Raw genomic sequence first — 13,587 nt, forward strand, 5'->3', positions numbered from 1 at the left:
TAACTGTGTTGCTGGCAATCCTTATGATTTATATTGATATATTGATCATCAATTGTGTTGTAAATGTTGTACCTTGATGAACGTATCTTTTCTTTTATGTACACTGAGAGCATATGCACCAAGACAAATTCCTTGTGTGTCCAATCACACTTGGCCAATAAAATTCTATTCTATTCTATTCTATTCTATTCTATTCTATTCTATTCTATTCTATTCTATATACCTTTTCAAACAGGTGGCTGTCCACTCTCTTTTTAAAAGCCTCCAGTGATGAAGCGCCCACAACTCCTGAAGGCAAGCGGATATCGATCGATCAATCGATATCTATCGACCGATAGATTCATTAATTGATTATAAGCCATCAAGTCATTATCGACTCTTATCGACCGCATAGAGTTTCTCCAAGTCGATCTGTCCCTAGCCTAGTGCTTCAACCCTTCCCACGACGCCCCACTTCCACTGAGTCCACCCCCCGCGACCCATTTCTGAGCTTTGTCCTCTTTTCCCAGAAAAAGCCGGGATTCCCGCCAGTGCGGCTCGTTGCATCTCTCCGCCTCCAGGGGGCGTCACTGAGCTTCTCCACAGTTGGCCGGGGAATCCCCGCTCGAAGTCAACCTCCGTAACTGACGTCACTTAGCAACAGATGACGCCAGGACGTTCTCTTCAGCCGTTGGCTGGGTGGTCCAATACTTGGGATTTGCTGGGTTTTTTCCCCGGTGCCGCCGCTGGCAGCGGAAGAAGTTCAAACTTGGAGGAAGAAACAACAATAATCTGCGCTTTGCTGATAACGCCACCCTGATAACCGAAAATGCAAATGATCGGCCAGCTCCGGTAATAAAAATCAAGGTCAAAGCTTTTGTTGCACCTTTGAATTAAAAATGCCCTTTTTTCTGGGGAAAAAAAAATCAAGGTCAAAGCCAATAGGCTGAAAAAATAAGATTAAATGTATAAATTAAATTAAATTAATTAAATTAAATTAAATAAATTAAATGTATACTGCTCGAATCAAGAAGAGGGCCGTGAAAATATTTACTGACCTCTCGCATCCAGGACATAAACTGTTTCAACTCCTACCCTCAAAACGACGCTATAGAGCACTGCACACCAGAACAACTAGACACAAGAAAAGTTTTTCCCTGAAGGCCATCACTCTGCTAAACAAATAATTCCCTCAACGCTGTCAAACTATTTACTAAATCTGCACTACTATTAATCTTCTCATATTTCCCATCACCAATCTCTTTCCACTTATGACTGTAAGTTATGACAGTAACTGTGTTGCTGGCAATCCTTATGATTTATATTGATATATTGACCATCAATTGTGTTGTAAATGTTGTACCTTGATGAAGGTATCTTTTCTTTTATGTACACTGAGAGCCTATGCACCAAGACAAATTCCTTGTGTGTCCAATCACACTTGGCCAATAAAAACTTCTATTCTATTCTATTCTATTCTATTCTATAAGGGAAAGGGAAAGGTTCCCCTCGCACATATGTGCTAATCGTTGCCGACTCTAGGTGGCGGTGCTCATCTCTATTTCAAAGCCGAAGAGCCAGCGCTGTCCGAAGACGTCTCCGTGGTCATGTGGCCGGCATGACTCAACGCCAAAGGCGCATGGAATGCTGTTCCCTTCCCACCAAAGGTGGTCCCTATTTTTTCTACTTGCATTTTTACGTGCTTTCGAAACTGCTAGGTTGGCAGAAGCTGGGACAAGTAACGGGAGCACTAGGGATTCGAACCGCTGAGCTGCCGACCTTTCGATTGACAAACTCAACGTCCTAGCCCCCGAGCCACCGAGTCTATACATATATATAAATGTATACAGGGCATCAAAGTAATAACAACGGTTCGGACAACCAGAATGAATAAGGAAGCTATTGAAGGGGTGAGCAGCTTCTGATTTTTATGATCAACCATCAAGAGTTAACGAAGAAGCACCCAGAAATAGATCTCAGACTAGCACTTGGTAAAGCAGCCACGAAGGCCATGGAAAAGATATTCAGATGCCATGATGTGTCTATAACCAAGAAATTTCAGAATTGTGCAGGTCCTGGTATTCCCTGCGGCCTTCTATGGAAGCTAAGGGTGGACTTTGAGGAAGCAGGATAGTGATACGTTTAGACTTTGGTTTTTGGAGAAGACTCCTGAAAATATCGTGGACAATCAAGAAAAGAAACTGATGGATCGCTGAACAAACAAGACTCAATCAGTGATGGGCAGATTTGGAGATTTAAAGGAGAAAACATACGTGGTTTCTAGGCATTGAAAATGATTTGGTGGCATATAATCAATTATTCAATCAATACCTAGTACACTTCCCAAGCGCCACTTGCTGTAAGCTTTACTGTAAAGCTTTACTGTAAACTGTAGTGAGTTATTCCTTTTGTATGTTTTTTTAAATTGAATTATAGTTTTATAATTATAAGCAGTTATTCCTTGTTTTTTCAAAAAAATTGAATTATAGTTTCATAATTGCAAGCAGTTATTCCTTCTGTATATTTTTTTAAAAACTTTGAATTAGTTTTATAATTATAAGCAGTTGTTCCTTCTGCTTTTTCAAAAAAATTGAATTATAGTTTTATAATTATATAAAGCAGTTATTCCTTCTGTATGTTTTTTCATTGAATTATAGTTTTATAATTAGAAGAAGCAGTTACTCCTTCTGTTTTTTAAAAAAAAATGAATTATAGTTTCATAAGAAGTTATTCCTTATGTATGCTTCTCCAAACATACACACACACAGCTTTGCATATGGAAGCCTTTCTTTGCTGAACACACCTTTGCATATTATGTCTGGCATCCACACAATGGCTATCCAGAAAACAAAAGGTCACTCAGTTGCCAAAAAACTTATCCCAGGAGTTATTTTGCTATCATATTGCAATTAAAGACCCAGATATTCAAGGCAAGGATCTATTTATCATCAGCAGGCAGCAAACACAAGAATTATGTTTGATTACAAGTGTTCGGAAGGAATATTGGTGGTTCTCTTTTAACAACCACTTTTAGCAACTGTTCAACTTTATGATGGCGTTGAACAAGCCATAGTTATAACCAGTCTTTGTACTTGTGGCCATCACAGCATCCTTGCGGTCATGTGATCATGATCTGGGACCTTTCCTGCCACTTTCCAGCAAGCTAAGTCAATGGGGAAGCCAGCAGGAAATCAAATGTTGTCATATGAAATTCTCACTTAACAACGTGGACTGTCGGATCTGCTGTCACGAAGCTGCACAATCATGTGGGTTTTCAACTTACAATCGTGTTGCTCAACAGTGGAAGACTACCTGTATGAAAAACCAAAGGGCCCTAAAACATCCAGGGTGCCCTCCAACTGTGTTTAACTACATCTACCATTATCCCCAACCAGCCGAGTTACCCGAAGGTATTGCTAAAGCTCCGTATGGTTACATTGCACGTGTCAGAAGCACTGAGGTACTTCCTGGTTGAAAGGCTTAGCCAGTAATATCGCTGTTGCCCAGGTGACACCCAATTGGGGGCTCCTTTCATTTCCCTGGCAGGAGCTGGAGCAAAGGATGGGAGCTCAACCTCGCCCCACGGCAGCACCCGGGTCTCGAACACAGGCTTGCTAAACTCCAACCCTGCGTCCTAACAATATGCGCCACTGTGCTTTGCTCCCTATGGTGCTTATACAAGATTCAAGTGGAAGGTGATAACCACTAGTGAAAACAGACAGCTTGTGGGTGGCATTTTAGGATAATTTCTCATGTAGTTGGGTGATTATTTGGTGGGAGAAGGAGAAACTATATAATCATCTTATTAGTATAAAAAACGTATTCAAGGAAATGATAGATGCAATAAAGACAGGAAATGTTAGACAGGCATTTATTTTAAAAGGTACAAATGCAAGTGTTTTTCTGCACAAGGGCTTTCTAAAATACAAGATCTTACAGAAAAAAAATTGTGAACCTTTTCGTTTGTTTAATTTTAAGCCCAGATCAGCCACTTCATCGCTTTGAAAGTGGCTTTCAAAATTTGGACCAATGAAAGACCCTCCCCCAAATTGGGTTACAACTCCCATGTGTGTCACAGATTAGAAGGTCCCAAAATATTAATACGTGATCTGCTCAGCTAGGAGAGGAAGAAAGCAAAGATTGGAAGAATCGAATCCAAATCATTTTGCAACTCGAGGCAAAGAAGAGATGTGGACGAATTCTGAAGTTGGTACTTGGAGTTAATAACCTAAATAATAACCTTAGTAACCTACATTAATTACCTAATAATAACTTCAGTACCGGCATCTTATGCTAGAGCTGAAGGTGGCAGCGGAAAAGTTGTGCCCAGCTTTAGTGGCACCCACAACAACAACAAAAAGGAGGCTTCAAATGTGCAAATGCCATTTTGACTATTTCGATTCTCTCTGCAGGATGCTCCTGCTTGGCTTGACCGCAAAGCAGGGGTGAAATGTAAAATTTGTTATTACCGGCTTTGTGGGGGGGGCTTGGGGGGGGCTAATGTGACTGGATGGGTGTGGCCAACTTTATTTATTTTTTTACTTTTGAAAGCATTTTTTGAGGTTGTAAAAAATGCTTTTAAAAGCCTCTGATGATCCAGCAACTCAGCTGGGATCGCCAGAGGAAAAAAAAGCTTTTAAAAGGTTCTGATAATCCCAGCTGAGGTGCCTGATGGCCAGAACCTTTTAAAAACATTTTTTTCTACAACCTCTTCGGCCGAAGAGCTTGTAAAAAAACATGCTTTTAAAAGGTTCTGCCGATCAGACAACTCAGCTGGGATTGCCAGAGGAGCCTTTTAAAAGCTTTCTTTTTCACAACCTCTTCAGCCGAAGAGGTTGTTAAAAAAAAGCTTTTAAAGGGTTCTGACGATCCCAGCTGAGCCGCATGATCATAAGAGGAGTTTGTTTTACTTTTAAAAGCATTTTTTCAGCCAAAGAAAAAATGCTTTTAAAAGTAAAAAAAACCAAAACACCTCTGATGATCCTGCAGCTCAGCTGGGTTGGGGGGCGGGGGCAGGGATTTTTGCTACCGGTTCTCCGAACCACCCACCACCATGGCTACCGGATTGGGCGATCCGGTCTGAACCGGGAGCATTTCACCCCCGCCGCAAAGTCCTCTAACATTTGACTTGCCAAATCTTTCAGTTCAGGAAGCTGTCAAGGCACAGCTGAACTAGAGGCAAGGCCCAAGAGCAACAGCTTGGTTGGCACCCTCCCAGAAGACATCAAAATGTCCAAGCTGGTCCCAAGGAAGCATTTATCTCTGAAGATCAGAGCACCAAGGTCTACGCACTAAGGCAGGAGTCCCCAAACTTGGCATCTTTAAGACTTGTGGACTTCAACTCCCAGAATTCCCAAGCCGGTATGCGCCGGCTGGGGAATTCTGGGAGTTGAAGTCCACAAGTCTTAAAGATGCCAAGGTTGGAGACCCCTGCACCAAGGGTCTCTAAAGAGGCTAAAACATATGAAGAACGGTTGCAGGAACTGGGTATGTCTAGTTTAATGAAAAGAAGGACTAGGGGAGACATGATAGCAGTGTTCCAATATCTCAGGGGCTGCCACAAAGAAGAGGGAGTCAAACTATTCTCCAAAGCACCTGAGAGTAGAACAAGAAGCAATGGGTGGAAACTAATCAAGGAGAGAAGCAACTTAGAACTAAGGAGAAATTTCCTGACAGAACAATTAATAAGTGGAACGACTTGCCTGCAGAAGTTGTGAATGCTCCAACACTGGAAATTTTTAAGAAAAAGTTGGATAACCATCTGACTGGGATGGTGTAGGGTTTCCTGCCTGGGCAGGGGGTTGGACTAGAAGGCCTCCAAGGTCCCTTCCAACTCTGTTGTTATATTATATTATTATATTAAAAGAAAGCTAAGCACATAAGCACACATGGGATTCCCCAGGCCTCTCATCATTCTAAAACAGAACACCTCCAACTCTCCCAAACCAAAATTTAAAAAAAACAGAATGCAACAAAATGCCAGTACTGTTAAAAGATCATCGAAACTTCACATGTCCAGGCGAAACGTTTTGCCAAAATCTCTATTCAATATCAGGAATGGCAATCCTGGCACAACATTGAGGGGGGACTTTTAAAAAGCACCACGTCTATGGAGATTCTCAGTCATCCGGATCATGCTTGCCCCAAAGGTTGCTTTTTTTCAAAAGGCAACTGGACTTTTTTTTTGGTTTTCCCTTGAAGACGTTTCACTTCTCACCCAAGAAGCTTCCTCGGTTCTGACCCTGCCAGAAGAAGCTTCTTGGATGAGGAGTGAAATGTCTTCAAAAGGGAAAACAAAGGAAGTCCAATTGTCTTTTGAAAAAAGCAACCTTTGGGGCAACTGAGCACAATCAATTCTAGTGCTGGATTCATTCGTTCATTCATTCATTCGTTGTTCGTTATATGTACAAGCGCTGCGGTGGCGCAGTGGTTAGAGTTTTTTGTTTTTGTTTTTATTTATTTTGTCACAACAATATATGTAGGAATCTGCAGGCTACTTCTGCTGATCACCGACAGTTTGGCAGTTCGAATCTCACCAGGCTCAAGGTTGACTCAGCCTTCCATCCATCCGAGATGGATAAAATGAGGAGCCAGATTATTGGGGGCGATAGGCTGACTCTGTAAACCAGGGGTGAAATTTAAAATTTTTCCCTACCGGTTCTGTGGGTGTGGCTTAATTGGTGGGCATGGCTTGGTGGTCAGATGGCTTGGTGGGCGTGGCCAATAATAATAAATAATAAACAAAGTATAAAAAAACAATAAGGTACCAAAAACCAACTTTCACACTTTACACACACACAACACAACTCACTCACACACAATGTAAAAGCAGCTGCACTTCACACTTCACACAGCCACAAAAAGCTCAAAAACCAACTTTCACACTTTACACACACACAACACAACACAACACAACTGACTCACAGTGTAAAAGCAGCTGCACTTCACACTTCACAGCCACAAAAAGCTCAAAAACCAACTTTCACACTTTACACACACACAACTAACACACACACACACAATATGCCACATACAGCTTTCTGAGATTTTGTGTGTTTGTGTAGTTAGAGTGAAACACTTCAGAAACACACCAAACCTCAGAAAGCTGCACAAATATTTTATTTTATTTTATTTTATTGTGGACTTCAAATCCCAGAGTTCCTCAGTCAGCAAAGCCAGACAGTTGATCACCGAGGAAATAGATTAGCTAAGCGATTGATTCTGTCTGGGCTGAAACTGAAACTGCTTTCGGGCTATGGCCATGCGTTCCTCAGTAATCAGGTAAGTGCCTTAGAATCTCTACTCTTACTTGTAGAAAACATGTTTTCTACAAGTAAGAGTACAAGTAAGGTTCTGCTGTTTTTTACTTTTAAAGGCCTGTTTCGGCTGAAGCAAAACCGGCTTTTAAAAGTAAAAAAAAAAAACAACCTCGGCAGATGGTGCGGCTCAGCAGAGACAGGGTGGGCGGGGCCAGGGATTTTTGCTACCGGTCCTCCGAACCAGCAGCCGCCATCACTACCGGATCGCACGATCCCGTCCGATCCGGGAGCATTTCACCCCTGCTGTAAACCCCTTAGAGAGGGCTGTAAAGCAGGGGTCCCCAACCTTGGCCACTTTAAGACTTGTGGACTTCAACTCCCAGAGTTCCTCAGACAGACTTGTGGACAGCAACTCCGAGTCTGATAATGAAGATGAATGGCCTGTTATGCCTCCACCCCCCGGCCCTGGCCCCATGCCCGGAGAGGATTCCAGGAGTGAACAAATAAGTCTTAAAGTGACCAAGGTTGGAGACCCCTGCTGTAAAGCACTATGAAGCGGTCTATAAGTCTAAGTGCTATTGCTATTGTGCTATATCCCATTTATAAATAACTCAAGGCGGTGAACACACCGATATTCCTCCTCCTATTTTCCCAACAACAACCCTGTGAAGCGGCTCAGCCTTAGAAACAGTGACACACACACACACACACACCCCAAATATTTTACAGTACAGTATTTTAAAGAGCAGCCCCCTATGCGCTTCCCTACAGGATCATCAAAACCCTTTTCTTTTGGTTTCCGCAAGGCCAGCTAGTTGCTGCCCTCTGTTTAAACTGTGAATGCCTCCCACTCCCCAAAAAAACAGGTTTCCTGCTGGCAGAGACAGCACATCGCTTAAACTGTGATTTCTGAACAGCAGTTTAGAATTTTCGGAATGATAAACTGTCAATCAACAGGAGTGTTGTGTTGCTGAGATGTCTCTCCACTGTACAAGGCTCGCAGGGAGTGATAAGTAATGCTTTGGGATCCAGACCGGACCGTCTGCCTGTTTCGCATCCCGTTATCAATTCCTATTGTTCCCATTGGGGCTGCTGCTCCTGCCCCCCTCTGCCCCGTTCGGCTGCTTCTGCAGCAGCTGCCAGTAGAGCCCCTTCTTTTCCATCAGCTCCTCGTAGGTCCCCTTCTCGCGGATCTCCCCGTCTTCCATGACCAGGATGAGATCAGCCCGCTCCACGCTGCGAAGCCTGTGCGAGATCAGGAGAACGGAGCGGGTGTGGCGAGCTTCTCCTTCGTAGATTTCTTTCTCCAGCTACATGAGGCCAAAAACAGGATGTCGGAAAGAAAAGAATGGTTAGAAAGACAGGAAAAAGGAGACCCACAAAGCTGGGACAGAGCGAAAGTAAACCAGTTGGGCATCAGGAATAGTAAAAAGTATCTCACACACCATTTAACTACAACTTACGTACATGGTGGGATCCTACCGGTTAAACAACCGGTTCGGTGATTACACGCTTTGCGCATGTGTACAACTGAATGAAGAATCACCTTCCGCATTAGTGCTAGGGCAGGGGTCTGCAAACCGGGCTCTTTTAAGACTTTTGGACTTCAACTCCCAGAGTTCCTCAGCCAGCTTTGCTGGCTGAGGAACTCTGGGAGTTGAAGTCCACAAGTCTTAAAAAAGCCCAGTTTGCAGACCCCTGTGCTAAGGAATTAAAACAGCTGAGGTACGGCAATCCGCTCTGCCGCGCTAATCAGCTCCAAAAATATAGGTAAGTAAAGCTCAGAGGCGGGCAGGGCAGGTCCAGCTGATCGTCGGAGCTACCGGTTCACCCGAACCAGTCCGAACCGGTAGAATCCCACCCCTGCTTACATACTTACTTCACCTTTCCTACTACCGGTATGTGTCCTCCTTACAGGAGTGTTTCTCCACCTTGGCAGCTTGAAGATGTGTGGACTGCCATGCCGGCTGGGAAATTCTGGGAGTCAAAGTCCACACATCTTCAAGCTGCCAAGGTGGAGAAAACTGCTACAGGTAGTCCTCGACTTAGAACACAATGTAAAAAAGATGTTGAGACTCTAGAAAGAGTACAGAGAAGAGCAACAAAGATGATTAGGGGACTGGAGGCCAAAACATATGAAGAACGGTTGCAGGAACTGGGTATGTCTAGTTTGATAAAAAGAAGGACTGGGGAGACATGATAGCAGTGTTCATGTTGTTCATCATGTATGCATTTTGGAATGTGGATAGCGCTCTTATCTTGGATGGCAAACCTCATTTAAGCAGCGTTCCCAGCATATACAAGAATACAGGATGAAACAAAGTTATAGCCCTGAAACACTGTTGCATTTGCTTTCTAGCATGAACACGTATTCTCACGAAAAGCCAAGGATGTAATTACTAACCAATAATGAAGTAACACGTATGTTAGGTGAGACATGAGAAACTGAGAAATTATATAAACTTTGATGCTCAATAAAGTGCTGTTGATTCTAGACTTTCTATGGTGTTGATTCTAGACTTTCTATGGTGTTGATTCTAGACTTTCTGTGCTGTTGATTCTAGACTTTCTGTGCTGTTGATTCTAGACTTTCTGTGCTGTTGATTCTAGACTTTCTGTGCTGTTGATTCTAGACTTTCTATGCTGTTGATTCTAGACTTTCTATGCTGTTGATTCTGGACATTGTTTGCTGTAAAGTCTTATCAATCATCTTCAGCCTCCTGGCCCATGCAACAGAAATTTTGGACTCAGTTGCGGTGGTAAGTCGAGGACTATCTGTATAGAAGAACCCTGAGAGAAGGCAGCCTTGAAGGAGGATAGGCAGACCAGCTTTCCGACAGGAAGTAAAATTTCACTCTTCTGGTATAAAGAAAATGAAGATTTACTCTTATCTTTCTATCATCTCTCTGTATCTCTCTTGTCTCTCTCTCATCTAGTTCATTCTCCCTTTTTATCATCTATCTATCTATCTATCTATCTATCACCTATCTATCTATCTATCTATCTATCTATCTATCTATCTATCATCTATCTATATCTATCTATCTATCATCTATCTATCTATCATCTATCTATCTATCTATCTATCTATCTATCTATATCTCATTTATATCTATCTATCATCTATCTGCCTATGTCTGTTTATCATCTATCACTATGTCTATCATCTCTCTTTTCTCTCTATCTCTTTCTGTCTCGTATCAACTATCTATCATCTATCATCTCTCTCTAATCTCTCTTTGGATCTATCTATATCTCTCTATCATCTATCACAGTGATGGCAAACCAGTGGTGGGCATGTGAGCTGTTGCCCCAGCTCAGCTCTCCTGTGCATGTGCCTCCTGCCTGCCAGCTGATCTTTGGGTCTCTACCACGCACGCGCAGGATGCATGTGGGGGGTGGGGCACATGCGGGGGCAGGGCCCATGTGCGGGGGACATGCGCACATGTGGGGATATGTGGCATGCCTCGGGAGGATGCATGGTGTGTGAGCACGTATGTGGGGGGGGACACACGTGCCTTGCGTTTTGGGGATGTGCGCGCATTTGGGGCACTCGGTGCTGAAAAGATTCGCCATCACTGATCTATCATCTATCATCTATCACCTATCACTATCTATATTTCTTTTCTTTTCTATATCATCTCTCATCTCTATCATCCATCTCTCTCTCTCATTTATCTTTCTATATCTATCTATCTATCTATCTATCTATCTATCTATCTATCTATCTATCTATCTATCTATCTATCTATCTCTCCCTCTCTCTATCTATCATCTATCTCTATCTATCTATCTATCTATCTATCTATCTATCTATCTATCTATCTATCTATCTATCTCTTTCTTTCTTTTATTTTTTTACATTTATATCCCGCCCTTCTCCGAAGACTCAGGGCGGCTTACACTGTGTAAGGCAATAGTCTCATTCTATTTGTACAAAGACAACTTATTGCCCCCCCAACAATCTGGGTCCTCATTTTACCTACCTTATAAAGGATGGAAGGCTGAGTCAACCTTGGGCCTGGTGGGACTCGAGCCTGCAGTAATTGCAAGCAGCTGGATGTAACAGGCTTCTTACATCCTGAGCCACACCGTGGCCCTATCTCTATCTATCTATCTATCTATCTATCTATCTATCTATCTATCTATCTATCTATCATCTATCTATCTATCTATCTATCTATCTATCTATCTATATTATCTATCTCTATCTATCTATCTATCTATCTATCTATCTATCTATCTATCTCTAAATCTATCGGTAGTGAACTTATCTAAAACTCTTCTTCCTCTTTTTTTCAGGTTTGTTGGGGCTGCAAATCCTGCAATACCGCCTCCCTTCCCTCCCCCTCCAATAAACAGCTTCCTGTCGGCACCTGGATGGGGGAGGGTTTGTCTCAGTTCCACCTGCTACCCCGACTCCAGCGGGGGCCAATCAAGAAAGAGTTCTCCTGTTCAAAAATCTCACTGCGGTTTAACAGAAACCCCACACAATTCGTCTCGACTGTTAGGCCACTTCCTCTTCCCTGTCTCACATTCCCTTCGCTACTTTAATTTAATTTCCGTCCGCAATTCATCCTCTCAGAAAACTTCTCCCCCTCGTGCCCAGCTCTCTCACCTGCTTCTGGCTCTCTGTGTCCAGGGCGCTGGTGGCATCGTCTAAAATCAGCACTTTGGGGTTTCGGATCAAAGCCCGGGCGAGAGCAATCCCTTGCTTCTGCCCCCCAGAAATTTGCTTTCCTGCTTCCCCAGCATCTGCAGGAAGAGACAAAAATGGAGGCATTTTGCAACCAGGCGAACTCCCAAACTCCTCCTTATCCATTTTAATTCTAACAGCTGCTTCATTAATCCCCCAATAGCTTAATTCTGGAACAGTGACCCTGTATTTACAACATATCTATAACCATCTTTTCGCCATTCGGTCCAATAGCTGGCAGGGTGTGGAACATGGCAACGATACCAAGCTGGCAGGAAGAGTCAACACTCCAGAAGATAAACTTACGATACAAAAGGATCTCGACAGACTTGAACATTGGGTGCTATCTAAGAAAATGAAATTCAGTAGTGAAAAAAGTAAGGTAGATTTAGGGAAGAAAAAACAAATGCACAGGTATCGTATAAGTGGTACCTGGCTCAACAGTAGTAACTGGGAGAGGGATTTTGGGCTCCTAGTGCACAATCACTTAATGAGCCAGCTGCCAAAAAGGCCAACACAATTCTAGGCTGCATTAACAGAGGGGTAGAATTAAGATCACATAAAGTGTTGTTAATACCACTTTATAATGCCTTGGTAAGGCCACACTTGGAATACTGCATTCAGTTTTGGTCGCCACGATGTAAAAAAGATGTTGAGACTCTAGAAAGAGTGCAGAGAAGAGCAACAAAGATGATTAGGGGACTGGAGGCTAAAAGATATAAAAGAACAGTTGCAGGAATTGGGTATGTCTGGTTAAATGAAGAGAAGGACTAGGGGAGACATGATAGCAGTGTTCCAATATCTCAGGGGCTGCCACAAAGAAGAGGGAGTCAGGCTATTCTCCAAAGCACATAAGCAATGGGTGGAAACTCATCAAGGAGAGAAGCAACCTAGAACTACGGAGAAATTTCCTGACAGGGAGAACAATTAATCAGTGGAACAACTTGCCCCCAGAAGTTGTGAATTCTCCAACATTGGAATTTTTAAAGAAGAGATTGGACAACCATTTGTCAGAAATGGTACCAGGTTTTACTGCCTGAGCAAGGGGTTGGACTAGAAGACCTCCAAGGTCCCTTCCGACACTATTCTATTTATCAGGCCTAGTCCTGCCTCCTCCCTATGGTCACAGCTCCACAGACAGATGTTTTTCCAGTAAAGGAAAAAATCTGTGGCTCAGGATTGAAATGAGGGGTCCTTGGTGCTCTCTGAGCATGTGTTGTGACTCGTCCTCCCTCCTCTCCTCAGCCGGGGTCTCCAACCGGGCCTGTTATCAGAGTCCGAGTCTGATAATGAAGATGAATGGCCTGTCATGCCTCCACCTCCCGGCCCTGGCCCCATGCCCGGAGAGGATTCCAGGAGTGAACAAATAAGCCCAAGAAACCTCACTCATATGGCGTGTGTTCCTATGGCTCAGCCGTCAGAGGAAGCCAGCCAATTGCTCGGGCCTACTCCTTCTGACCCCTCCCTTTCCCAAACAGCAGAAGACAATTCAAAGTGGGAGGACCCTCGGTTCCGGAGATCTGAGAGGCGACGCCAGCAGAAGGAAGGGAGGGGCAGGCCTGGATAAATGCTGAGTCATGGAGCCACACCCCACAGCCTATATAAAGGACCTGCTTTTGGCATTCCAACCTTGAGTCAAGCAAAGTCTCATCT

At 43.4% G+C, this 13,587-nt stretch overlaps 1 protein-coding gene across 1 annotated transcript in view; it reads right to left on the reverse strand.

Moving 5' to 3' along the window:
• Window positions 1–3,843: 3,843 nt before the first annotated feature.
• TAP1 (transporter 1, ATP binding cassette subfamily B member) overlaps window positions 3,844–13,587 on the reverse strand; it is a 41,424-nt gene continuing 31,680 nt past the window's right edge. Inside the window, exons 11-12 of the mRNA XM_058170510.1 lie at window positions 11,857–11,993; window positions 3,844–8,548 (exon numbers count right to left, since the gene is read on the reverse strand). Coding sequence (XP_058026493.1) covers window positions 8,303–8,548; window positions 11,857–11,993 — 383 coding nt within the window. The 3' untranslated portion in view covers window positions 3,844–8,302. The remainder of the gene's footprint in view (window positions 8,549–11,856; window positions 11,994–13,587) is intronic.

Source organism: Ahaetulla prasina, chromosome 2, assembly GCF_028640845.1.
Source record: "Ahaetulla prasina isolate Xishuangbanna chromosome 2, ASM2864084v1, whole genome shotgun sequence".
NCBI lineage: Eukaryota > Metazoa > Chordata > Lepidosauria > Squamata > Colubridae > Ahaetulla > Ahaetulla prasina.